The sequence below is a fragment of the Vidua macroura genome, chromosome 14 (assembly GCF_024509145.1).
Source record: "Vidua macroura isolate BioBank_ID:100142 chromosome 14, ASM2450914v1, whole genome shotgun sequence".
Classification (NCBI taxonomy): Eukaryota; Metazoa; Chordata; class Aves; order Passeriformes; family Viduidae; genus Vidua; species Vidua macroura.
In genome coordinates, this window is record NC_071584.1 from 16,237,883 (window position 1) to 16,265,515 (window position 27,633).

At 47.6% G+C, this 27,633-nt stretch overlaps 2 protein-coding genes across 2 annotated transcripts; one reads left to right on the plus strand and one right to left on the minus strand.

Moving 5' to 3' along the window:
• The first annotated feature begins 1,067 nt into the window (after positions 1–1,067).
• On the plus strand, positions 1,068–2,045 carry GPR174 (G protein-coupled receptor 174). Its single transcript, XM_053990057.1, has one exon. The coding sequence runs from the start codon at positions 1,068–1,070 to the stop codon at positions 2,043–2,045; it is 978 nt and encodes a 325-aa protein (XP_053846032.1).
• A 9,824-nt stretch (positions 2,046–11,869) lies between these two features.
• ITM2A (integral membrane protein 2A) lies at positions 11,870–21,575 on the minus strand. The gene is made up of 6 exons (XM_053990172.1): positions 21,426–21,575; positions 17,771–17,902; positions 17,366–17,554; positions 16,235–16,345; positions 14,999–15,149; positions 11,870–12,946 (listed from the first exon to the last, which is right to left on the minus strand). Exons 1-6 carry the CDS (start codon positions 21,507–21,509, stop codon positions 12,858–12,860), a joined length of 756 nt encoding a protein of 251 aa, XP_053846147.1. The 5' UTR covers positions 21,510–21,575; the 3' UTR covers positions 11,870–12,857.
• Positions 21,576–27,633: the final 6,058 nt, after the last annotated feature.

Here is a 27,633-nt window from a genome sequence, read left to right on the forward strand (position 1 = left end):
TGTCTGACACATTCAGATAACATCACCTGTTTGGCTGCAATTTTAAATAAAATCCACCTCCAGCCTCCTTAGTACCAGTTCTGGTATTATCAACAGCCTCAGATGTGCACAATGGGTAAGGACAGGCTTAGAAAAAGCAGCTGTGAGAAAGTCAGGTTGGATCAAATGCAGGTAGTTCTGCAAAGGATGGTTTATGTCCTATTTTTAAAAGTTGACCCTGGTTTGGTGAAAGCCACTGACCTGGGACTTCCACCCCATGACACAGCAGTGGTGGCTGCACCAGGGGAAAGGTTTGTGTGCACATGGGTTACACGAGGAGCAGATTTCCTTCTGTCACCTGCAGCTGGGGAGGGTGGGAATGTTCTGAGGGCTTTCCTGGGAAGCCAGGGGAGTGTTCCCCTCAGGAGTTTTTGGGAGGTGAGAATATCCCCAGGGAGGGAGGAAGGTTCTGGCACTGACCATGTGCTGGGACACAGGAAGAGCAACACCCCAGATTTGTAGCAGTAAACAAACACGATTTCTATTTATTCCTTGGTGGTTCTGCACCTCCACTGGACAGGGCATGGTGCTTGCTGGGCAGCACAAGAGCTGATCACCACCACAGCCACACAGGTTTCTGCTGGAGAGATGCTCCAGCTTTTTCCAGCTCTCCCATAACTCTTGCTCTGTTCCTCCCCTGTCTCCCAACAATGCTCCAAGTGCACCTTTCTGTCTTCCAGCTGTTGAACGCCTGTGCTGAGAGAAGAGGCTGAAATGCCACCCAAAAGGTGACAGAGACACAGCTCCGGTGAGGAATTGTCCACTCGGACACAGCGATGCTTTTCCCAGTGTGGATCCCTCCTGCCCATCCTGCAGGTGACCCCAGCGAGCTCTGACCAAGAGCATGAGCAGGGCTCGAGGGCAGGACTGGAATTAACTCCCCCCGTGCCAAAACTCCCCGTGATGAGCCGGTGAGCGGAGCCTCCCCCACGGATCCCAGGTTCCCTTTGGATCCTGAGGCCCCCCCTGGCTGCAGGATAGGCGGGATGGACGTGTTATGATGCTGAGCACGGAGCTGGAGCACAACCATGAGCAACAGCTCCAACTGCAGCGAGACAGACCTCAAGCCCTACTACGCCGTCACCTACACGGTGATCCTGATCCCCGGGCTCATCGGGAACACCCTGGCCTTGTGGGTCTTCTATGGCTACATGAAGGAAACTAAAAGGGCCGTGATATTTATGATCAATTTAGCCATTGCTGACTTATCACAGGTGCTGTCCTTGCCCCTGAGGATTTTTTACTACCTGACGGGCACGTGGGAGTTCGGAGGAGGTCTCTGCATGTTCTGCTTCTACCTGAAGTACGTCAATATGTACGCCAGCATCTACTTCTTGGTGTGCATCAGCGTGAGGAGGTACCTGTTCCTCATGCACCCCTTCAAATTCAGTGACTGCAGGCGTGTCTGTGATGTCTACATCAGCATCGTGGGCTGGGTCCTGGTCTGTGTGGGCTGCCTGCCCTTCCCGCTCCTCAGGATGCAGCACCAGGAGGATAAAAACTCCTGTTTTGTGGATCTTCCCATCAAGAAACTCGACCTCCCCACCTCCATCACGCTGATGACCATAGGGGAGTTGGTGGGGTTCGTGACCCCCCTGCTCATCATCCTGTACTGCTCCTGGAAGACAATCTTATCACTAAAAGAGAGGCACTCTGCTTCCCGGGACCTGGGCGAGAAGAAAAAGGCTTTAAAGATGATCCTCACCTGCGCCCTGGTGTTCCTGATTTGCTTTGCACCTTATCACATCAGCTTCCCGCTGGATTTCTTTGTGAAAACCGGGCAGATCCGGGAGGGCTGCGTGCAGATCTCGGTGTTCCACGCCGTGGCTTTGTGCCTCGCCAGCCTCAACTCCTGCGTGGATCCCATCATCTACTACTTCACCACGGACGAGTTCAGGAGACGCCTCTCCAGGCAGGATCTGCAGGACAGCATCCAGCTCCAGCCCCTCAGCTACGGCAGGAAGCACTCCAGGGATGTGCTTGGGGAGGACACCACGGAATACTAGAGCTGCCCTTCCCAAACAGCTGACAGCACTTCCAATATTCATACAATTTTGGCCTTTGCCAGAATTTTTTCCCTCAGGACACTGAGAACAACTCAAACTTCTGCTTTCAGTGAGGGCTGGAATAGCAAACAACCTCCCTCACAAAAAAAAAACAAAACAAAAAAAAAAAAAACCCAAACCTGACCAAAAATGTGTTGATTTAATACTTCAGGTGCAAATTTTCACTGAATAGAAATAGGAGCATTTCCATTCCTCAGCTGGGCAGCAGGAGGTCATGGACCCATGGGAGAGGTGACACCATGCTTCACTGTCACCCGTGGCATCACCCAGCCATGTCCTGGTCAGCAAGAAACAGCAAAGATTCTGGGGTCTTGCTGTGCAGAAAGAATTTGATCCTAAAAATCACTGGATGCCACAATATTCTCTGTTTCTGAAGCACAAGACAATTCAGCAGAGACTGATTCTCCAGAGAGTGCCCAGAGCCTGCTCCAGCCACGCTGAGCATGGAGTGAGCAGCAGAAGGTGGCCCCAAAGGACTTCCCACTTAAATAATTAATGAAGCCTCATTTGGGCGTGTAGCAAATGCCATCACCCCAAATCACACAGCCAGTGAAGCTTCCACACACTATTTTTCTGCCATCAGTTCCCACTTCTGGGTGCAAAGACAAGGGTTAGGGCCATGCCTTGGGTTTTGAACCGTGGGGTTGTGCTTGGAGGGTATTTATTCAAGCCAGGTGTCCATCAGGCCTTTCAGATTGTCTTTTCACCAAAAATGGGGCAAATTATTTCCCTTTCACTGATAACTGACCCACAGCCATCACATCCACTCCCCACTAACAGCAGCAGGATTCAAACAGAGGATCCAAACCTTTCCAAAGCTTGCTGTAATGAGAACTCCCTGGAAGCAAAGTCAAAGGTACCACGAGAGATTTTTAAGAAAGGCTCAAAGGTGGATGTTGTTTTAATAATATTTGCTTTAAATTCAAACCACAGAGTCTTCAGGCTTGATTTTGGTATTTCATTTGCACCTTCTTGTAAAATGTTATTTTTCTGTGAACATTGCAAACGTTACAATGTTAGTGTTTTGGAAGTGTAAAATACTGTGACAGTATCATTTTTTATTTATGCAAATGTTGTTTTGTAATTTATATAAGGGAAATGCACATTGTAGGAAAATGATGTGAAGCCCAGAGAGTGTCAGAACACAAGGAGTTTGTTTTCTTTTCAAAAACTTTTCATATAATAAAAGAAAACTCCACCACCTCTTCCCCACAGGAATCTGAGCCAGTGCCTGATGGCTGAGCAAGCACTGATAATTCATGGAAACCACATTCACAGTGACAAAAAAAATATTTATTTTTATATTTCCTGTTGTATATAATAAAATAATCATTTCTAAAAATGGTTTTTAAATGCAATTCTTGGCTCCTTCTCTGCCCTGCATCACCAATACACATGAACATGTGGCAGCACCTGGATTTGCTGCCTCTTGAGCACCTGCAGAACATTTTAGATGCTTCTCCAAAATTATTTGACTCTTCTTGTTGCACTGGGGAGAAAAGGCAAGGGCCAGGTTTCCCAGGATAACGGGAATTCCTCCAGCTGCAGGAATCCAGCCCACCCCTGTCCTTTCTGGCCACCATGGGAGGGGACCAGGGTGGCCCTGTCCAATCCCCCCAGAGTCACTTTTAGCTCCTGAGGGGAAAAAGTTGTTACATAAAGTGGTGTCAGAAGTTCAGAAATTGTTCAGTGACAGAAACCTCAAGCAGCTGAAGTTTTCCACCCAGAAAATCCCGTGGGTGCAGCAGCGCCTTCCCCCCGCCACTTATTCAAATGAGTGTTAATTATCTCTTTTTACAGGAAGTTGGTGCAATGGTCGGGGTTGGTGACAGGAGATGAATTCAGGGGACACCTCCCTGCCCTCCCCAGGGCACCTCTGCTCCAGGTGGCATCTGCTGGGGCCACACTGAGGTCTCACAACCCCCGGGGATGCTGCCACCAACAACTGCAGAACGATGATGTTCCTTGGATTAGCAGGAGGTGGATTTTCATGCCGTGGGTATTTTTGCCATGCCCCTGTATTTTTAGTGTCTCAGGATCCATGAGCTGGACTCAATCATCCTTAGGAGTCCCTTCCAACTCAGAGTATTCTGTGAATCTCTGAAATAATCTGAATAATCTGGTCTGCAGCACTGGAATGGAAATCTGAATGAGAATGTAACTGAGAACAAAAGGACCAAACCCTAAAATATCCCCTTTATTCAGCAGGAAGGATTTCCTCTGGCTGCAGCCCTCCCCAGGGTGTTGTTATCACTGAGCAGCAAAGCACTGAGCTCTCTGCCCGTGCCCTCACCAGGCTGGCTCTGGGCTGAAGTGACAGGTGGCTTTTGGGCACAGAATCAGCTTTAATTCCTGCTGGGCCAAAGGAAAGCCATTGTGGCAGGAGTGCAGCCTCAGGGGTGGTTTGAGGGATGCTTGGGGAGCCTGAGCTGCTCAGAATGAGCAGTGAGCATTTTGGGAGCCTTACACAAGGCACAAGGTAGCTGAGGGTGCAGGGTCAGGGGGAAGCAGAGTTCTGGGTCTGCTCCAACCCTGCCCCACCTCCATCGCCTCCCCCGTGCTCCCTGCCCTGCAGCAGCTGCACAACCTCTCATAACCCTCGGGCACCGCCTCTCCCCTGCCCCTGGCACCGTGAGAAGAGACCCAGCGGCTTCCTTGGGGCTTTTTCTGTGCATGCTGAGACCCAGAGCTGCCCTCGCACGTGACAGCTGGCACAGCAGTGGGAGCACAGCCTCCTTCCCTTCCCTTCCCTTCCCTTCCCTTCCCTTCCCTTCCCTTCCCTTCCCTTCCCTTCCCTTCCCTTCCCTTCCCTTCCCTTCCCTTCCCTTCCCTTCCCTTCCCTTCCCTTCCCTTCCCTTCCCTTCCCTTCCCTTCCCTTCCCTTCCCTTCCCTTCCCTTCCCTTCCCTTCCCTTCCCTTCCCTTCCCTTCCCTTCCCTTCCCTGATGGGATCAGAGCCCATGGAATCCCAGAGATCTCCTTTTGCCACGAAAAGGGCTGATTTACAACTTCTCCTACCGAAGCAGAATTTTTGTCCTCTCACACATCTTTTCTTTTACCAGCATTGTTTTATTTGCTGTTTTGTCACATGGTTGCTCAACATCCTGAGCAGAGTCCCTGTTTCTCTGTAACTCGTTAGATTTTCCTGCTGGGGTTAAGGCAGCTTTGACACATTTTATTGCACTTTTTACTTCCTTTTTTACTTTGCTGTTAAAAATGAGTCTTGGCCCCAGCTCATGGGGTGTAAATGCACACACAGAGCACCCCTGGCACTGCTGGACTCTGTTCCTCAGACCTCAATAACTAAAAACAGCCTCCAGAGAGTGACCCAGATATGAGCCCACCCCATCCAACACAAAAATAAAAAGCTAAAATCTTGTCAGAGATGTTTTGATAAATATCATGACCAAAAATAAGCAGGATCCATCAGGGCAGTGCCTGGTTCATGCTGCCAGTTAAGTCAGGGCAGAGGAGCTGGAGCCTTTGGGGTGATCAATTCTACAATTGATCTACACCATCTACAGCTGTGGCCAAATAGCTGATTTAGAAAAAAGAATTGGTTTTGTAAAACCATGAGAACAAAATTATAAAGAAAAAAAATGTAGTAATGTCATTGCCTCAGAGGGGAAGACCTGGTTCTGGTTCCTGCTTCCGGCTCTGTTCCTGTCTTTTAGGTCACACCAACCCTGTCAGGGCCAGTGTTTGTTCTGAGGTGCCACCATGAGGTTAAAGGGAGGGAGAGAATGGAGCTCCTTGGGGGTCAGGTACCTCCATGGTCACCAGAGGCTGAGCTCAAATCATCAAGATAATAATTTTCTACACCATTTTGTTCAAGTTTCCTTCTACTCCCATTTCTCCCCCCCGAATTCAGGGAAGAAAATGAAAAGTCCAAGCAACCAGCAAAGGCAGGATGAACACAATGATGTGACTGAGTGCCATAGGGAATTGTGAGAATGAACCACTCTTAACTCATCTCCCATTTTCCCAGGGGCCCAACAGAGCTGTGAAAAGGGAATAACTTGGTGAGGCTCCAGCTCATGGAAGGTCATGGCTTTTACCACACACAATGTCCAGCTTTGCCTCCCCACTTGCACTCCCACAAGTCCCAAGAGAAAAAACTCATTTTAAAGGATTTAACCCACCCAAGCTCTTGTTTTGGCTGACTCGTTTCCCTCATGTGCCACCAGATCACCAGTCCTGTGACCAGTGCCATTATCTGGGACAAAGGACAGCCACAGGACACTGGATATTTAAGGGCAGGGTAACTCCCTGTGGTCACACAAATGTCTGCACAGCACCAGAGAAAGTTCTCAGGGGACCTGAGTGTAACAGAAGCTGAAACTCAGAGAGCTGTAGGGTTCTCTGTTTTAATGAGAGGTTTCTTAATTAAGTGAATCAACACAAACCATCAAAGCCCACAGCCCAGCCTGTTCCTGCTGCTTAACAGCCTAAAAATCCTAAAGCAGCACCATCCCAAGCCCAAAAAGAACAGCAGCACTGCCCATATTGGTGTCATGCTGTTCTTTGAGGTCCTTCACCCAAAATTTCTCCCTCTGGGCTTGTCTGCCCCAGCCCAGAGTCTCTAATGGGACTTCAAGTCCCTGGTGAGATCTGGTTCAAATCATCACCATGCTCGGACGTAGATCCCAGCTCTGCAGGGAGGACACATCTTGCCTTCAAGCACAAGAGGGTTTTGGTTGGTTTTTTCAAAGAAAATAGAAATGAAAACACAAAAACCCAAGAAAATCAAATTATATGGAGAAAGCAGAATGAAGGGTTTTGTGGAAAGAAGCCATCAGCTCCACTGCGAAACAACAAATATTGGGATATATGAGTCTGCAAAAGGATAAATGCACGTTATCCAATATATCTGCAAATGGGATATTTATTGGAGAAACACAAAGTGTTTCTGGTCTAGGGACCTGGTCTAGTGGGAGGTGAACTGGCAGGGGCTTGGAACTCAATGGGCTTTAAGGTTCCTTCCAACCCAAACCATTCTGGGATTCTAAAGTCTGTGAAGATCTGCAGCTCACTTTTTCCTCAGACAGCCACAAATTTGGTTTTCCCTCAATCAAGGGGGAAAAAAGGGCCTGAGAAGTGCCCTATCAGGCAGCAATCCTGGGCAAGCTGTGCTCAGCCACGTCCACCAGCACAGCCTCACCACGGCAAACCCCTGGAGAAGAGGAGGAGCCACGGCTTTGGAGCATCCTCCAGGGATGCAGCAGTGCCCTGCAACTCCTCGGCAGCAGCAGCACGAGAGCAGTGAGGGGAGCAGGAGGGAAGGCAGCTCAGGTGAGGCACGGATGGATCTGATAAGCACAGAGCCCTTCCTGTGCCCCCCCGGGGCTGCTCCGCTCACCACGGAAGTGTCGGCCTTGGGGTGTGTGAAAGTCTGATCCTCCCACCTGTTTGGGGTTTTTTTTGGTCATGAGATGAGGAGGCAAAGCTGTAACTGCTTTCAGCTTCAGGCTGGGTGACAGTGCACACTGGTAAGGGAAGAGTGGTCTGAAGTGAGGCTTCTACATCACTCTTATTTTTAAAAAAATTAAGGATTAATTAGTGCAAAGGGCTGAGAACATGAGATGACAAAAGCTACGACCACCAAGGGCAGAGAACCCAAAGGAGTGAATTACTCAGCACCAAGTAACCACTGAGATCATCACCCCACAGAACCAAACAGCCTCCACAGCCCTTCCCTCCCAAGGGATTTTGGGCCATCAGGTGGAAGGTGTGGGCTTATCCACAGAACCATGGAATGGCTTGGGTGGGAAGGGACCTTTAAGGTGATCTCATTCCACCCCCTGCCATGGGCAGGGACACCTTCCACTATTCCAGGTTGCTCCAAGCTCCATCCAACTTGGCCTTGAACACTTCCAGGGATCCAGGGGCAGCCACAGCTTCTCTGAGCAACCTGTGCCAGGGCCTCACCACCCTCACAGGGAAGGATTTCTTCCCAATATCCCATCTAAACCTCCTCCAACCATGGATCCATTCCTGATGAATCCCACATGCTGACACGCTCATTCCAGAATAAAAGCACTGGGTTCCACACCAACAAGGGATTAGGTCTGTGGGAAGGAAGTTCCATGTTCCAGAATCAGGTGTCCACCCATGGATTTAACCCACAACAGCTCCAAACATCAACAAGCCCTAAAATGGAACAGCTCAGGAGAGCCCAAACATTTCTGCAAGACACAAACCACCATCCACAGTGAGAATGAGTCTGCAGACAGGAAATTCACTCTCACAGCTGTTAAGGTGGAATTCAGGGCTGTCACAGCACAAAAAGAGAGAAATTACATTCAAGTAAACAGAATTGTTAAACTATAAGAAATAATTTCCTTGGGAGGTGGAGAGCCTCTAATTACTCTCAAGACAGGAAATACACCCATCCTATTGCCTAGGTAATATCACAAATATATACTCATAATGAAGAAATAATGTTAATGCAATAATGTTACTGTAATTATCCATATTGTAATTATTTTGGTGACAGCCTGGAAGCTTCAATCAGTGCTGGCATTTGGGCTCTGTGCCACAGCTGGCAGCAGAGCCATCCCCCACCCGGCCTGGAATTAGGACAGGCAAAGCAGCTTTAATCCCTCCAAGCCTGACCTCGAGCTCAGCCCTCCCAGGGGGGTAATTCAGCCACAAAGTGGAGGTTCTGGGGGCTGCACCCCATTTATCTGGACCTATACAGCTCTGATGTGACCCCGCCTGCAGTGCTGTGTCCAGTGCTGCTGTCTCCAGCATCAGAAGGACACAGAGCTGTTGGAATGAGTCCAGAGGAGGCCACGGGGCTGCAGCACCTCCCCTGTGCAGACAGGCTGGGAGAGCTGGGGCTGCTCTGCCTGGAGAAGGTTCTGGAAGAAGAGACCTTCCAGTGTCTGAAGGGACTACAAGGAAGCTGGAGAGGGAATGTTCACCAGGAAGTACAGTGACAGGACAAGGGGGATTGGGCTCACACTGAAAGACAGGAAATTCGGATATACAGAAGAAATTCTCCCCTGGCACAGGGTGCCCAGGGAAGCTGTGGCTGCCCCACCCCTGGAAGTGTCCAAGGCCAGGTTGGATGGGGCTTGGAGCAACCTGGGATAGTGGAAGGAGTTCCTGCCTGTGGGAGGGATGCAATGGGAGGAGTTTTAAGGTCCCTTCCAACCCAAACATCCTGGGATTCTGGGACATGGGTTCTGTTCAGGTCCAGTGCTCAGTGCTGAGATTTCAGCCATGGCTCATCCCAGACTCTGCTGAGCACAGCTGGATTTTGGGGAGTTTTCCAAGAACTAACAAAGTCCACAGGAGCCAGCCCAGAATTGCTGGAGTCCCAGCAGGCTGTGTCCCCAGCCCTGCACAGACCCTGGGAGTGCTGCTGGGGGTGGAGGTGACAGTTTCTCCCTGCCAGATCAAGCACAGCTGTTCTGCAGCGGGCCCTGCACAGAGCTGAGCTTATCACCAGAAAAGCCTGGTTTAGACAAGCAGTTTATCAAGTCTGAGGTGCTAAAGCTCCTTTTCATACCAGCCTGAAGCCTCAGGGTGTCTTTCAAAGGTCTCCACACTACCCCTCTTTTTTCTCCAGATCTTTATCTCAAGATATTTATATATGTAAAGAAGTTCAATTTTTACAGATTTTTATGAACAGTAAGCCTGGAGGAAAATGAAGTTCTAATTTAGACCATTACACACTCTAATGGAAGAGTCTGTCACCACAGCCACCCACACCTCAGCAGTCACACAGAGCACCAGGTTCTGCAAAGGGCAACAGCACCTCCTCTGAGAACCAAAATCAACTGTGTTCTTAATAATTGTTTCTCACATGTATTTCTGATTAAAAAAACCCTGAATGAACTCCCATGTAATGCTGGAAGAGGAACTATCCAAAGCGCTGCATTGCCAGCTTCATGTTGAAAAGATATTTAAAATTTACATCTAATTTTGAATTTATTTGGTCAGAAAACGAACCTGCTGGCTCCCCCAAGGAAGCTGCCCAAAGTCCCTGCACAGATCTTGCTGATTGTCCCGTGCCCACAGGATGCTTTTGCAGTAAACACAGATGTAAATGAAGCTCTTACAGTAATTGAGTTTGCATTTGCATCCCGGCAGTGTCACCTCCTCAGTCACTGCACCCATGTCTGTAGTACAGTTCTACTCAGATATTAACAGGGGTTTACACATGTTAAGTTCTAGTATAAAAATGTTCCTTACTATAGATAAAACAAAGCAAAGACACTGAGCAGCAGCTGGATGAAGCTTTGATCAAACCATTTTTAGGTTTAGTTTTGGTAAAATAACTTAAAAACTGTCTGTTGGGTGAATACAGCAAGTTTTTGCCAGTTACACACAGTTTACACCCAAATGTTTGCTGCCTGTGCCATCTACTGGTGCAAAGGACTCCTCTAACTCGTGCTCCTTCCTGCTTCTATAGCCCAGCTGAACACAGGAGCTGCTCAAACCCAAACACAGCATTAGGAGATCCCAGGAATACCTTCAAATTCCAGTATTTTGGCTTGGACACCCAGCCCCAGCCTAAAACGCTTAGGGATAGATCACAAGGCCAGCAGAGCACACGTGGGACCAAACCCAGCTCACCTCAGAGCAGGTGAGAACAATCTGTTCCTCCAGTCCCTGGCTCCCTGCCTGGAACATCCAATAACATCTTAAAGAACTGACTTCACTTCGTTCCAAAGGTACAGAAGGTGTTCCAGCCCACGTGGAAGCAGGTCCAGCATTCCTGGCTGGAGGTGCATCCACTGCACGGACACTGAGCTGGGGAAAGAACAATTCCTGGGTTTTATTTTCCAGAAAATCAGACCTCAGTGCTACAAGCAGGTGCTTCTTACTCTCTACACCCAACACAATCCCCAAGTCCTTCCACTCAAGGCTTCTGAAAGAACTCATCCTGGTTATCCCCCCAGCCAATCCAGAGGAGCAGGAAATCATTCTTTGTCCAAGGACACAAAACCTGGAGGAAAAACTTCCCAGGGCAGCTGCTTCTCCCAGTAACACCTGTGAGTGAAAGGAACCTGGGTCACAGGGACAGGAATTAGAGCTTTCTACAGCATTTAATTCACTATATACTTCAATTTACTGAAATACTCTCCTATACACCCTATTTTAGAGCCAAAGCTCTGGTTTTAGGACACATCCTTGGGGGAAGAGCTGTGTTACTTTCTGTGCTAAAATTCCTGTGTTCTCCTCTCTCCTGCAGTTTCCTGAGCAATGACAGAGCACAGACACCTCTCCCTCCTCTCTGTGAACAAATCCTGTTTTTCTTCCAGCTGCACAATCCCAGGCACTTTCCAGGAAAGCCACAAGGGTTCAGCAACACTTTAGCTCTGAGCCCCAGCACTTTCAGGGCAGGACTCTCCTGTCTGAGCTTCCAGCAAAGCTCAGGGTCAGAGCTGAGGGTTCATTAACCTCTGTACAGCCCCTCATTAACACCCAGGAACACCCTGGGACAGGCAAACCTTCAATCACAGCCTCATCACCAGCAATATTCAAATGAATTGTAAATACACCCCGTCCTTGCAGCGAACACCCCCAGAGCTGCCCCTGGGGATCCTGTTTGGAGAGCTGTCTGCTCTTCCCTCTGTTCCTCGAGCTCTTCTGGCACCACAAAGCATTTCCACAGCAGCAGAAGAGGAAGTTCAGCTTCACAAGCTCAAAAAGAAGTAAGAGGGTAAGAGAAGAGCAGTGCTCACTGCCCCAGGCCCACAGCATCACCCCCTCACCTCTGAGCACCAAACAGAACACAAACAAAACACCAAAGTTTTAGAGAAACATTTATTATAGGGTTGCAGAATTTATGCCAATATAAAGTCCCTTAATAAAACTCTCAAGTTTATCAACTGCAGGACACTAACTCTTCATTCTTTTTAGACTGCAGCTTTCCAAAAAAAGGGAACAATGCTCTGACTGCAGCAGTAATGCTACTTGCTCATAAAAAGTTGATCTAAAAAGTTTTATATAAGCCCAAGTAGTTTAAGTTTACAACTACAGTCACGTTCACAAGTGAGCTATACCAGAACAGACCCTGGAAATAGGAAGTTACAGGATAAACCAAGTCATAACCAAAAATACTGACAAGCTTTAAGAGCAACTCTATCAGAACCTAACAACTAAATGCCACAAAACCAAACTAAGGGAGAAGAACTCAACATAAGCTCAGGGAAGGTTCCAAATATACATACGAATTCAATACAGTAATTGCACAAAAAGAAACAGGGTAGTGTTAAAGGTTTCTGATCACTGAGCTTGGATTTTACATGCTGCACACATGGTCATTAAAATAAACCTTTAATGAGCCAGATCAGGAAGGTTTTTGAGCCAGGATACGGAGTGCAGAGCTATTCTACAGAACTACACAAGATGTGCAAACCACAGATTATTAATAGTAATCATTCTGTGAAAGTTAAGGTGAACATAACTGGTTCCAGCCAAGGAACTGGTTAACATTTTTATATATATATTTTTCTGCCATTCCCAGATTACACTAAATCAAACACATTCAACAGATAAACTGATATTAGCCTTCTAAAAAAACCTTACTCAAATTTAAGTTTTACATGAGACAACTAAAAAGTTATACCAAGGATCAACAAAAGCTGAAATGGTGACTTTGTCTTCTGAAATACAAGCAATACACAGAAAATGCATAAGGCTTTTGATTATCACTGCACGGTTTAATTGCAGAAGTCGATGTCTAATGCTGACTTCTCCAAGAAGGTGTGACCTGGTCACCTCCCATCTGTCACCTTTCACTGCTGACAGATCTTTGTCTCAACCACGAAAGAGTTTTCAAAGTGTCTGATTGAGTGACAGTTCTCCGCTGCCCGTTTCTGCACACCTGGGGACGAGAGAGGACAAGAGGCTGAGTGAAGGGATCCACAGCCCAGCATCGCCAGCCCTCCATCACTGCAAGACACAATCATTCAGTGCACAGAGCTTCTCCAGTCAGGAATTGCCACCAGAACCTGCTGTGGGGCTGTTTTCCATCCCAAATCCCTCATCCAGTGTGCATTTGCACAGGGTGTACTTTGCAGAGCACTTCACCTTGGGAGGATTTACCTCAATCTGGTTCTTCCTAACACTGTTAAAGTAATTTTCTCTATTTTGGGACATGCCAGCACTGGGTCTGTTTACAGGCAGTTTACCTGTATCAGCTGTGGCCCAGTAAGATACAGGAACACAGCAGTCCTGCCATCAAAGAGCTACTCTCCTCAAATCACTTCCATTTGCAGTAAGTCAGAAGGATTTAGTTTGTTTAATAAGCAGATGTTCAGATGAAGCAAGAGAAGTACCAGCTCTTAACCCCACCAGGGCACTGCTTTGGTTTATAAACACCTAAAATCCAGGCTTGTCCTTCAATCCCAAGGCATCGGGATGGAGGTGAAGTTTCCAGAGCCCACCTAACAGCATGACCTGGGTTTCTCCCACACCTCCAAGTTACAAGTCCAGGAAATTGCCACAGCACCTGAGGTCAGTTTGATCTAAAATGAACACACAAACTCCACAGAAGCTGAGGGCCAAGGCAGCACTAGCTAAATGAGAATAAATGAAAGGATTTTTCCAGAGAAGTTCCAGGAGCTTATCCACTGCAGTCTCATTTCTGTGTCACGGCTCGTACATTATGTGCTAGAAATGAGATGGGGAAGGCAAGGCAAGACTTGCCCCTGAACAATTTTCTTCTCAGTTGGATCAGATTTCCCACCCTCTCCCCTCCACAGGCAAACAAGGAGAGTTACAGCACAGCAGCTGTACCAGGAAACATTTTCCATTTAGCAGAATCCTTTTGTACAAGTTCTCTGCAGGAATCTTTTACTCTGCAGCAAAGATGTCAACAACATGTTAGAGCAGGATGATCTCAGGGAACATCATAAACACTCTTCACAGGGCTGTCTATAGACACAGCAGCTGTCAATTTAGCCTTGTTCCCAAAATCATTCTCACAACAGCACAGTCACATGCCTCTGCCTCCCATGAGGGCAGGGTGTTTAGTGTTCCTTCATGTGCCCCACACAGAACCCCTCTGCTGCTCCCACAGAGGGAGCCTTGCTTCCATCCACAACAGGATGTTGTGTGCAGCAAGCAGCAGATGTGGCTCCTGATGCTGCAACTGGGCTGAGGAAACTCTTGCCTAAGAGCTTGGCAGCCAAACCAGAGCACAGAGCCCTGACAAACCAAACATTTGCATTCTGAAAGGCTCTAACTGACAGCGGGTTAGCTCAATGCGTTTGGTGGGAGCAGCAAATACAAAAATGCTTTGAGATACAGCAAAACAAAATTCATAACATCAGATTTCTGCTCCCCAGCCTTGTCATAGTAGGTCAGAGCACAGACACTTCAGCTTAGTCCCCGTCAGGGGGTGGCAGGAGCACACAGGCAATAAGGAACCAGAGCTCAGCAGTTCCTCTGAAGTGTTCTTCCTCTTTCAGAGAGGAAGTTTGGGATGTCCGGAGCTCACTGTTCAATTACCTTTTTTTTTCAGAGCAAGTAAAGCAGAAGAAAATGTTTTTATTTGGTGCTCCTGTAACCCAGTTTTAGATAGGACAATGACAGAATAAGCTGCGCCTACAGAGACTCACCTGATGATTACCTGATGGATTATATGAATTTTAAGGTCAAACTAACTTTTAACTTTGACCAAAAATTGGAACAGAAACAGACTTCAATTTGGTTTGGGCATGTAACCTGTAATTGTGCAACTGAAAATTTCTCAGCGTGTTCAAATGACAGTTCACATCCAGACAGGAAGGGAGGGGAAATACCCAGCAGGGCCAGGAGTAGCCTCAGCTTCTGCTGAACACTCAGATTTCCCAGATTAAGAACTCCCCAGGTTTAAGTTTTTACCCCTTCCCTAGTTAAACAATACATTTGCTTTTTCCTGAGGGGAACTTACCCATGACTTGGTCTCTGCGCTGGAGCCTGAAGGTCTCTTTTCCCACACAGAGCTGGTAGATGAAGATGCCCAGGTCAGACACGTTATCGATCTCCTCTGTAACCACCATCTCCTCACGCACCAGGTACGTCTGGGGCAGGTAAGAGCCAGTCTGGAAGACACAAAGCCTGAAGGTACAGACTGCTGCTAACAAGGGACAAACCACTACATTTCTCTGCTTTGGAAGGGATTCAAGCAGCAGAGTTTTAATACCAAGATACACTGAGCTCAACCAGTCTCATACCAAGGAAGTTAAAAACTGACAGAGGCCATTTCCAACAGCTGCAGTTACATTCAAACAAAGCACAATTAACCTCAACTCTGCAAGCCTCACGTGAAGCAAATGTAAACAGAACCTGGTCAGGTTTATCTGTACACAAAGTTTGCAGCTAAAAGAGAAACAAAATATTGTGAAAGACTCCAGGTTTGAGGCAATATAATTCTAATATAAAAAAGGCAAGGCAACCTACAAAAGGCTTCACCAGATGCTCCCAGCACTACTGAAATGGCTTCTTACCCCCCAACTCCTAAAAACAGGAGCAGGGACATACACTTAAAACTTGTCTTCATGGAGCTATAAAAAAGAATGCAACAAGCAAAACTAGACCAGTGGCCTCTAGAACCAGGTGTAAGAGAGCCAATGATTTTTTTAAAAAGTCTATTTGATGCATGATAGCCAAGTATTGCATTTAACTGGGAAGCAGCAGCCAGCTCTATCAACTTGACCCATAAATCATCTTGGAAAAACACCAGTTTTAGTCACTGAAGAGTCAAATGCTTGTGGTGATCTCATAACTGCAGTGCCAATAACTGGGGAACAAGTTCACATTGTTCTTTTCAGCAAAACCCTCACGGGGCGAGAGAGCGAGCTAGCCGGCAGTAACTCTCAGGTTTAGGCTTTCAATCATATTTGGAGCTTTATCAAATTCCTTTCTAACAGCTAAATTTAACCTTATCTGCTGGTTGCTTTCAGCTCTCATAAAGCCAGGTATTAATAAGAGCATTAGGCATGAATCTACTCAACATAATATACACTGACAGCTGGCCTTAACTTCAGTGCAGTGACTGAGCCAGGGGATTACGGACTTTGATGGAGGGAGGACTGTTCTAGCAAGGGCCTGGAGTTCAGGAGCAGCACCCAGCACTCTTAGCAAAGGCAGTCTGTCAGCAGAAGCCAGCAGCAAAGCTCCCACATACCGCCAGCTTGGCGAAGAGATCCATCAGATTCCTGGGAGGCATGACTATGGAAGTGTTCAGGGGGATCACGTAGCAGTTCCCCAGCTGCAGGTCGAGATACGCTGTCAAAAGCTGTTTTAAAAACAAGTTTTTAATTAGTCAGGGGCCTTTGATTAGGAGAATACAATTCCATCAGGAGCAAGGCAAGCTAAAAAAGCTGGAGATCACTCACAGCTACTACAAAAATGATGCATTCAAGAACTGCCCAGTGTTAAGAACTGAACTGTTACCACTTTGGCAAACCAGCAATAGTTTAAAAAACTTTCCTAGATAAGAGAAAGCTGAATATAAAAGCAGCTTCTGCCATAATTGTAAAGGAGTACAGTTTGTACTAACATAGAGGAAGTATTTGGGAGTATGATCTCATAACTGAAAATGTCTAATTAAGCATGGTACAAACAAAAGGTATCCAGCTGCTGATAAACAATGATTCCCTTTAAATAGTTCTTCAGGAAAAGTGTTAGTCCCTACAAAAATCTCATCAGCCTTGCCACTGAGTGCAAGAACTGCAGCAACTAGAATTATCTGTTTATTCTATCTGCATTGCCAAGGCTGGATTTACAACCAACCTCTGAGAGCTTTTACAGCTGACTGAGGATAATGTTAACACTATCAACACAAGTTTGATTAAAAAGACAAATGAAAGCCACCCTCTCCTCTTTGCCTTACAGAAACTCCATGCAACTACCACAGCACTGTCAGGTTCCAGGTTTTGGCTGCTTGAAGTGATTTTTCAATGCCCTTCTCCTGACACCTGTTTGCAATTCTACATCTTGCTGTGACATTGTGCTGAGTCCTCAGTCCCTTAACTCACATTTATGATGTTCTCCACTTACATGGGATTCTTTAGCGGCACTTGCAGATATCCCACGGGCAACAATAAAGCTGCAGAGCACTGAAATGCATTTTTCTGGGAAACACCTCAAGAGCTCCTACCCCCAGCGACTGTAACACCCATGCAGAGTTAATCCCTGTGTTCCAGAGTTCACAGGGTCAGCTCTGCCTCGCTTTAAGCCAAGGAGCAGGCTGTGCTGACAGCGAGCTTCACAGCCCCGGAGCCAATCCCGGCGCTGTGGGTGCCCCCACACTGACCCTGTCGAAGTCGTGCACGATGGCGGCGGGGTCGCTGTCGGAGAACTTGGGCACGGGCACGTCGATGATGGCGATGTTGTCGTCCTCGCGGATGTCGGCCTCCTCGGCGATGGGCAGGAAGTACGGCTCCACCGCGCGCTCCCGGCCCTCGTTCTCAAAGTAGCACATCTCCCCACGGTACACCTTGTGCTGGGACACGAGCAAGGGCAGGTAATGAATGCACAAAGCAGCTTTAGCTCTGCACTTCTGTCTGCTGAGACTGAGCACAGCTCTGTCGCACCCAAGGGACACACACTCGCCATGTCCTCATCATCTTTCTTTCCCGTTCATCTTTCCAGTCTAGTGATAATCCATTTATATTTTTTAAATCAATGCTGTTTAAATAAAAAAGAACTCTCAGATTACCTTTGGCATGAAGTACTTGTAGATGCAGGCTCCACCCACAACAACTCCTGCCAAGATGAACGCCAGGCCCAGCAGAGTCAAGAGACATCTTCCAGATGAGTTTTCACCCCTGTGTGTGGCAACTTCTGGGTCCTTTAAATAAAGAAGGGGAGAACTGAGAAAGGGCAGTTGCTCTGAATTTAAAGAAAGTGATTATCAACTGTTTCACTTTGATCCAGCGTCTCCTATTTCTTCTAGGTGTGGGAATTACAAGTCAGCATCATAAAATAAAACACTCACATGAAATGTTACTGCATCAAATTAAGATCAGTTTTCAAACAGTACCAAGAGTATTTTGTGAGTTAGAGGATGTTTTCTAGACAAACCTTTGTCCAGAAACTATTGGAGATGCACAAAACCTAAATAACTGTAACAAAAGATCCTGTGCTGCAGCCACACTGTAGTACAAAAAGCAGGATTTGTAGATCAAGGTCATTAAAGGTGCACAGTGTCTTCAGGCCTCTTCCCCTCCTCCTCTCACTATCACGTGCATTAACATCACTTTTCCTCCCAAAGCCGGATTAACAGAAGAAGCCAAGATGCAACTTTGTCTTTTGGCTGGGGAACAGACAACTGACACGAGTCACCAGGTTTTGGAACTTTTGATATGCACAAGCAAAGTCCATTATGAAAGAAAGTGACTCGTCAGCTTAAACACAGCTTCCAATTATGCCAAATAAAAACAACTCCCTGTGGCACATCCTACCTTGCAGCCTCAAAATAACTTCTTTCCTACCCAAATCTCAGGAAGTTTTGTTTGTAACAGCCTGAAACTTCTCTCTTTAGCTCAGCAGCTTGTTTTCCCTCACCCAATGTTCTCTCAAACAAAGATGACTGCACCCAAAGGAAACTACTCTCCAGTGGTGGTGAGTTGTGCAATCCTCACTGCAAAGGCAGAGGTGGTGTCTGAAAGGAAAATTTAACCTTCCAGAGCTCCTGCAGCACCTTCCCAGACTTCCAGCTGCAAGCCAAGTGAAGAGAACAGCAAAAGCGCTGTCAAATAGCAAACAATCAGAAGAGACATTCTCTCCTGGAATCACACACTGGGCCTGAGTCTTTAAAAGGAAAAAACAAAACACAAAAACAACCATGAAACCCAAAATGTTTAGATAACCCCTATATTTGGTCAAGAATGTCCCTTTAATGATTCCTGACTCCAGGATTTAATAGCTTGCTTTCAAGATCTGCTCTTTGTCCCAGTCAGGAAGGAAGAAAATCGGATTTCACAGTAAAAGATCTTTTCCTTTGAGGTGTTCCCAGAATCAGTGGCTGGGCTGGGCACAGCAGCTTCCACGGCCTTTCTTTATTTGGGTCCTGCAGAACACAACACATTTAGTGACCTGTGCTCCCAACAAGCGCCAGCATTATCACCAGGGCTGCAATATTTCCATGCTCAGCAAGATGCAGCAGCATAAAAGTCAGAGCCATCAGTTATGCAAGTGCTGAAACAAACCCCAAGCTGTTTTGTGAAAGTCAATACTCCCACATTCCGCTCGCGCATCCTCCAAACACAAAAATGTTGGTTCAGCAGGACACAAGAAGCTGCTACAATTGGCATGCAAAGCATTTGTTAAAAAAGAAACCAACTACAAAACCAAAGCCAAACCCTGGTTTCAAGTCAGAATGATGCCACATTTCTGTGGCATTGTGTGAAAATCTCTTTTCAGGGTTAAGCAGCTGTAAGATGGAGATTAATTCTGCTCTCTCCACGTTCTCCCACCCTCACCTCCACCTTGGAGCACCTTACTCATCCAGCCTGTCCCTACTTGAACACACCAGTCTGCACCAGTTTTGGCACTGCCGCCATCCCAGCGCAGGGGTGATGTCGACATCTAATTATCTACACTTGCACTACACCTATTTCAAACAAAGCAAAGGTACTTGAGCATATTAAGCAGCAATGTGGGCAGCTGAACCTGAGAGGGAAGAGTTGACAGAGCTGCTAAGAGAACACAATAGCAAGATTTTGCTCGAGCAGGTTACAAAACCTCTGCACAAAGAAACAGGTAAAAGTCGTCAAAAACCTACAAAGAAAATGCAGCTCTAAGCTGTAACAAGCAAAGCAAATGAGGGATAAGAGACAAGAAGAAAAATCGCTTGTTTTAACACTGCTGACAGCCCCGAAGAACCTGCAGGGAGAATATGCTGCAAGCTCAAGGGTTCTGTGCAGATACTCCAGGGGATTTTTATTGGGCTGTTTCAGCCAACATTCACCTTTAAGCTTGTTTGCTCTGCACAAATATTCCAGCTAAAGAAGACATTAACAACCACTCCAACAAGTTTGTCTTGGAGTAAAATTATGAACTTTATGTTTATATGCAACTCCAAGCCCTGAAGTCAGAGTGAAGAGTTGTTAAAATCCCACGAACATGTGTGCTAACACACAGAATATTCCAAATTGAGAGGAGCAGCTCTCAAGAGAACAGAAAAAAGGGGTATGTTTATTAGAACTATACCAGTCAGAACTTTCACAGTACAGGGCTAGTAAATATACATATAACCAGTTGCCTCAGGAATAGCTGAGGGGTTTGTCCTCAAGAAACTGGCCAGGCTAATGACATCTTCAAATTTTAAATCCTTTATCTACCCTGTTTTCCCACTTTCTCTCCTTTTGATCCTGTAATTGAGTGCTACTGTATTAAATGTGCACGCATCAAACTGACAGCTCAGAAGAGTGCACTGAGCAAGAAAATCACTCTGCATCCCTTCTCCTTCCAAAGGAAGGCTATTTCAGGTGAGGCTGTGTAGGCTGGTAGGGAAGCTGCTTTCCTGATTACAGCTTAGAAGGGGAGAAAAAAAAAGAAAAAAACAGAACTACAGTCCAACTCCACAAGTTTTGTTGTTTCTAAAATTTTCTTACTCTCTAGTGCAAATAAACTCAGCCCATGCCATCTTCCCCGTCTAGAGCCACTGAAGTATTTACCTACAGGCTGAGCCTCTCCATCTCCCTAAAAAAGCAGGACACCTTCAAAACAAATTTCCCACAAATGGGGAAAGTTCCACTCAAGCCAGCGACGCGCAGCTCGCTGGGAAGGAAAAGCCAACCACAGGGTGCTCGCCTGGGTTTCTATTTAAAACCCTTTATGGCAGGTTTCTTAATTTAAGCGCGACACCGACGCCTCACCGCAGCTGCCGGGAGGCTCCGAGCGCCGCCGGGAGCGGAGGACGAGCCTCAGCCCGCTTTGTTTGCCTGGGAGGCGCCGGCCGAGCGCTGCCCGCGCCGGGGGGAGCTCTCCCTGCGCTTCCCCGGCCGGCCCAGGGCCGAGCTGGGAGCTTTAAAGCGCCGTCAGGAAACGCGGCGCTGGCACGGGCCCAGCTCGACATAAACACCCGGTGCCGGCGCTGGCCCGCGGGTGTCACGGGACAGCGCACCGCCACAGCGCTGCGGAGCGGGACAGCGCCGCGGCGCCCGGGCCCCACAAGGCTGAGGGGAGTCGGTCCCTCAGCCCCGGGCAGAGCGCGGCGGGGCGGCCGCCACACGAGCGAGAGCCCCGCGGCCGCCGCCGCTTCCCCCGGCCGCGAGAAAATGGCGGCGGCTCCGTCTCCTCGCGCCCCCCCTCACAGCGCCCCGCTCCTCCCGCCGCCGCCGCCGGCCGGGACACCCCTGTGCCCGCACCTTGTCGGCCACCAGCGCCTCGGCCGCCTCCTTTTTGGGCTCATCCTTGAGGGCGAAGGGCGAGTTGAAGGCGATCTTCACCATGGCGCCAGCGCTGCTGCCGCGTCCCGGAGCGGCAGCGGGGACAGCGCGGAGGGCGGGGCGGGGTCTGCGGTGGCCACGCCCCCAGCCCCGCCCGCGGGCACCGCCGGGAGCGCCCCCTGCTGGCCGCGCCCTCACGCGGCTCCATTCCTCCGCAGCTCGCCTCAGGCGCTGGGAGCGGGTCCCGGCATGGAGAGTCGGGATTGGGAAGGCTGGGAAAGGCCTCCGAGACCATCGAGCCCAGCCTGTGACCGACCCCCACCTTGTCACCAGCCCGGAGCACTGCGTGCCACATCCAGTCCTTCCTTGGACCCCCTCAGGGATGAGGAATCCAACACCTCCCTGGGCAGCCCCTTCCAAGGCCTGACCGCCCTTTCCATGGAGAAATTCCTGCTGATCTCCAACGTAAGCCTCCCCTGGTGCAGCCTGAGGCTGTCCCCTCTCCTGTCCCTGTTCCTGGGAGCAGAGCCCGACCCCTCCCCGGCTGTCCCCTCCTGTCAGGAGCTGTGCAAAGCCAGAAGATCCCCCCTGAGCCTCCTTTTCTCCAGGCTGAGCCCCCCCAGCTCCCTCAGCCCCTCCTGGGGCTCCCTGGGCACTGTCCCAAAGCTCTGCCCCCACCATGGAAAGAATTTCTTCCTCATGTTGAGGTGGAACTTCTTGTGGTTTAGTTAATGTCCATTGCTCCTTGTCCTGTCACAGATGCTGGCAGCATCCTCTGGTGCCCCTCGGAGATATTGGTATGGATTGATGAGGTCCCTCGCAGTCGTCCCTTCTCCAGACTAACCAAGCCCAGCTCCCACAGTCTCTCCTCATCAGAGGGATGCTCCAGACCCCTCATCATCCTTGTGGCCTCTGCTGGACCCTCTCCAGCAGCTCCTCGTCTTTTTTGTCCTCAAGCAACCCAGACCTGGGCACAGCCCTCCAGAAGTGCCTCAGAAGGGAGAATGAAACACTCCATGCATTCGACTGTCTGAAACAATCTGCTCCTTCATATGGATGGAAATCTGTGTCCGTCTCTCTAGAATTTGACTTTACAGCTCTACAAAGAAATCTGGTTTGAATCTGGTGCCCACACCATGGAACCCTCCCTTACAGACAGCTGTAATTAAACAGAGCTGAACACTTATGCAAATATTGCAACAAGTAATTCTTCTAAGTGTAAACAACATGCAGTGTGTATTCCAGCATTCAAAGCATGTTCCTGTTATTCCACAGATGGAATACACTGTGTTTCCTTTCAAGATCATAGGTTTGATATTGCTGCCTTTCATGTCCGTAAGAGTTTTGACTTTGACTTCAGTCAGGGAAGAACAAACTGTTTTATGTCTATTTAGCCTGACTTGGTCTAGTAACAGAAAACACTTTAACCTCATTTTACCAAGAAACCAGTGAAAAATCAATTTTCATATTTCCCAGCTTTAGCGTGTTGGGAATAAGTCAAGCTCCACTCTCAAAGTCCCTGGAACACAGATTTAGAACTCATTAAGAAGTTTCCTGTGTGGCCAGTGCAATATCTGTACTCTCCAAACTGCCGGTTGATAAATGCTGTGAATAATTTTTGGTATCTTAATCGAATGTAATTACTTCATGCTTAAACAAATTGTCTTCAGCTTCCAATTACCCAACACCTTTATTTGAAAAAGAAGGCAGAAGTAAAACTAGAATAGAACAGAAATAGACCCCTGCTTTTTATCAGCTGTACATCCCAGCTGCCTCACTGTCCATGTTCTGTTGCAAGGGGTGGACACACCTGGAAATATTGTGCTCAGAGAAAAAAAAAGTTAAAGAATAGAAGAGTTGTTTTTTTTACATTTGTCTGCACTCAAATTTGCAAAACTGGAACTTTCATATGAATTGTTGTGGATTTTTTTTTTTAATGTGCATTTCTGTAGTGTATGTGACAATAATTTATCTTAACATGTTCAAAACTTATTTAAAATGTGCAGTGTCTGGGAGAAAGTCATTCCAGCATCATCAAACAGTTTTACACAGCTGATACTCTCAGTTCAGTCAGCAGCAACTCCTTCCACACACATCTCCTCCTACAATAATCTGAGTGTGTTTTGTAGAATACCAGGTTGGGAAGACATAAGAAAACTCAGATTTTTTTTTTTCCCCTTCTAGAAATCATCAGGCTGTTTGACTGAATAAATACTAGAGAACTCCATGGGTGATTCTCCCACTTCATCCCTAAAATGCTTTTTCACCTTAGTCCTGGCCCAGTTTTCTTTCAGACTTTTGCTATATATTGATTAGAGTTCGGCCTGGAAATCCCAAGCCATCTAAAGAAATCATATCACTTATTCTTTTGAATTCTGCAATATTTCTGCTTCTCTTTACTGTTAAAATACCCTGGGGTTAATTTCCTGATATTTATCCTGAGGTTGTCTTTATCACCTTGGCAGGGAAGAGATTATCCCCTGATGCTTCATTATCTTTTCAATCCTTCTGGTGTCTGTACAGTTAAAGCAACACTCCTTTAAAAAAATAACAAATACATGGAGCAAGCTGTTTTAGAGACTGCAGAAATTTGGCCAAGGGAAGGGAGAACTGGAATGCTGTGGTGAGGCTGTGATGCTGTTACCTTTACTCCCAGAGGAGAAAAATGTATTTCTTAGAAGTGCCACTAAACCCCAATGCCTCCCTTTTAGCAGCAGTGATGACATAAGGAGCCCAGACAGTCTAAGAATATTAAAGACCAGGCTTTGGAAGGTGAGGTTGTACCTTGTATTGCACCAGGCAGTGATTCAGCAGATAATCCCACTGGAAGCTCCTTTTTGAGCAATCCTGAATTAATTTTTAACGTGTAGGAGGTTTTTTAGCTCTTCAATGCACTTTTTTTAAAACTCCAGCCATAAGATGTGTTTATATTTATTCTATCTCTTTTTTTTTTTTTTTTTTTTTTTTTTTTTTTTATTTATGCTAGGATAATCCTTCCTTACTTTCTGGGAACAGTGGGATGTTCTGTTTATCCTAGTTTTTGAAATAGTCTGCCACTTGGAAGTAGAAGGTGCTGTGTATGTGCATAATCCTGACTCGTGTATCTTGTCCTGGCTCAAACAGAGTGGGAGGAGGAGGAGGCTGCAGGCTGGCAGGACATGTGAGCACATGTTCTGTATTTCAGTGGTCACTCACAGCTCCTTAAACCTGAGTAATGTTTTGTTAGACTTAAATCCATGCACAGAGTTCAGCACTGAAGTGTAAATTCACTCAGCTGAGCCTCACACCCTCACTGGTACTGCAGAGCTCACAGGGACAACGACTCTCAGAGCTCCAACCTGGACTCAAGGTGTAAAGAAACAGCAATTAATACAAGTAATAATTAACAGTTTTAAATATACACTATATCAAACAGTTGGGTTTTTTACGAGCAGTCTAATTACTGACAGAAATGCATTAAAGTAAACAAGTATGTCATGCAGTGCTGTTAAAAATTAAAGAGAAACTACAAACTCTCTCCTTTCCCAAAGACCTTACCCCAGTTTGACATTTAATATTTATCCAGATGTCTGAAGTTCTGCTTTTTGCCTCCAGTCCTTTCCTAACTCTCTTGCAAAGCATTCCTCTCTCAACACCTCCTCCTGTTTTTCCTCCCTCTCCAGCTCTGATACTCCATCTCCATTCCTTCCCTAATCAGTGACCTGGGACCTCTTTCATCTTTCTGCCTGTTCCTAAGGCTGTTGATACTGAATCCATCCAAAACTGCAAAACTCAGAGCTGCCAGTTTAAACTTCTGTGGAGGGAAATTTTTCCCAATAAATTTGGGCCCTTTAGTGAGGATCTGTATGTCTGGAGAGGAAATATTGTTTGCTCCACTGCCTTCCCCTGCTGCCTGGCAGGCTTCTCTCCACTGCAGCAGTGTTAGATTAGGATCTGTGGCAAGGAAAACACACATTACTCACTTCTACTGATGCCTTGTTACAAAACACCACAACAGGAATGTTGGCTGCATGGAAAGTTGCCTATTTCCATGCAGGGAGAAGTTGGGAGTCCCTTTTCTCTGCAGCGTCCAGCTGTGGAAGGAACGAGGAGAGGCTGAAGGACACAGAGATCCTGTTGATGTGGTCAGGTCAGTGTTGAAGAGACCTCACTGCCCACACAGCCATTGCCTCACAGAGCAGAATTCCACAAGAAATTCCAGTCCTCTGGAACATCTGCCAAGCGAGCAGCACGCCCAGGGTGATCGGCAGCCCCAAAGGATGGAAGGGCCAAATGTGCCTGTGGTGTAACTGCAGTGAAGCAAGCAGAGATCTGTCAGGAACCCGGAGTCCTGGCAGGGCTGTAACAGCATTGCCACACTCTGCTGCTGCAGGAAACCCATCGCTCAAAGCTCAGAGTGTCTGCTACTGAACCGGCCAAATAGACATTTTTGGACAGAGATTCGTGTTTGCCTTGGCACTGAGGGGTGGCATCCGGGATTCCCCCTCTTTCCTTTCAGGCACGCTTTCCCTCAAACCCACTCCAAGAGTTCTCCCACTGGCCAGGTGGGCTGGCAGAGGCTCAGCTCTTCCAGGGACTGCTGTAGGCGAGGAGCCCCAGGCTGTGTTTGTTTTGTTTGAATGGGACAAACATGTTGGACACCCTAAATGGAAAAGTGCTGAAGAAAACTCACCCCTTCATCCTCAGTATTCTCCCTGTGCTGATCCCTACTCAAGCAGGAGCTTCAGTGGCTCTGCTGTCCTGCTGGAATGCTGCACATCAGGAGAGCCCACACCTACACATGCAGATGCTGCTGCAAGGGGCAGCCTCTTCTCAAACAGCCCAGACTTGATCCTGCTGTGACCAAGTCATGTTTGAGCTCAGTTTAACCATGAGTGTGGACATGGGAATGTCTCGTTTGGCTGTGCTGTCCAAAACACGATGCTGTCCCTGCCCTGGGCAGGGTGAGGACGTTCCCAGATGCACAGGGCTGGGCTGGCAGAGGCCCCCAGTGCCCTGGCAGAACTGCAGCGGGTGGTGAAGCTCGTTTGACTTGTTCTCTGTGGCTTTGCTCTGTGCCTGTCGATAGGGCCGTGCACACAGGGACAGCTCTTTCCTGCCTTAATGGAAGCAGTACCCACAGAGCTGGTGCTCCTGGACTCAGGAAGGATTGCTGGGAGCTCACATCATCAATTTAACATCCATTAAGTCTCCCAGTGAGTCACAGAATCACTGAGGTTGGGAAGACCTCCAAGAGAATCAAGTCCAACCTTTGACCAGACACCATCATGTCAAATAAACAATAGCACTGATTGCCACGTGCAGTCGTTTCTTTGAAGACCTCCAGGGATGGGGAATCCACCACCTCTCTGGACAGCCCCTTCCAATGCTTCACCACCCCTTCCATGAAGAAATTCCTCCTGATGTCCAACCTGGCACAGCTTGAGGCCGTTTCCTCTTGTCCTGTCCCTTGTTCCCTGGGAGAAGAGCACAACTTTCACCTGGCTGTCCCCTCCTGTCAGGAGCTGTGCAGAGCCACAGGGTCCCCCCTGAGCCTCCTTTTCTCCAGGCTGAGCCCCCCCAGCTCCCTCAGCCCCTCCTGGAGCTCCAGCTCCTGCCCCAGCTCTGTCACCCAAAGATGCAGCTCTGGAAACAACCAAGGAAACGCGAGCCCTGCCTTGGTCTGTTTACATCCTTGTGTATTCCATGCTTACCACCTGCTTATGGAGCAGCTCCATCTGTTAATATGACATTAATGAAGGATTTATGGCCACACCACATTCCAGCTGGAGGATTTGCTTATGTACAAGATGCTGTAATTAGGCATCTCTAAGAGACTGTAGAAGATTTTTGGAGCAAGGGTGAAAAGTCACAGGTAAATCTTTCAAGGGCTTTAGCAGAGCTCTGTGCATCATCCAGAGCTGGACCCAAACTGGAATTGGGAATATCCAGTGATTAAAAAAGGCATAACTCAATTACAGAGACACTTTTCCTACAAACTTCATTAACACTAACAGAAATCAGCCCTGAACTGTGAATAAGAACACGTTACCAATTTTTGTAGCCAGCTTTCACCGGAAGAAATAATACAAACTTTAAAATAAAAATTACTGGTGGAAAATGAACCTGCCTTCACCCACATCTACTCCTATGGGTGCTTTTTTTTTAGAATACAGGTGTCCCTTTTCATCTGTGCAAAGCCTGTCAA

What these genes read in the sequence shown, in the direction of transcription:
- GPR174 (XM_053990057.1), top strand. Translation starts at nt 1,068, where the DNA reads ATGAGCAACAGCTCCAACTGCAGCGAGACAGACCTCAAGCCCTACTAC.
- ITM2A (XM_053990172.1), bottom strand. Translation starts at nt 21,509, where the DNA reads ATGGTGAAGATCGCCTTCAACTCGCCCTTCGCCCTCAAGGATGAGCCC. An exon ending in AGGCGCTGGTGGCCGACAAG is followed by an intron (nt 17,903 to 21,425) that starts GTGCGGGCACAG and finishes CTTTATTTAAAG; the next exon opens with GACCCAGAAGTTGCCACACA. An exon ending in ATCTCTTCGCCAAGCTGGCG is followed by an intron (nt 15,150 to 16,234) that starts GTATGTGGGAGC and finishes TGTGTCTTCCAG; the next exon opens with ACTGGCTCTTACCTGCCCCA.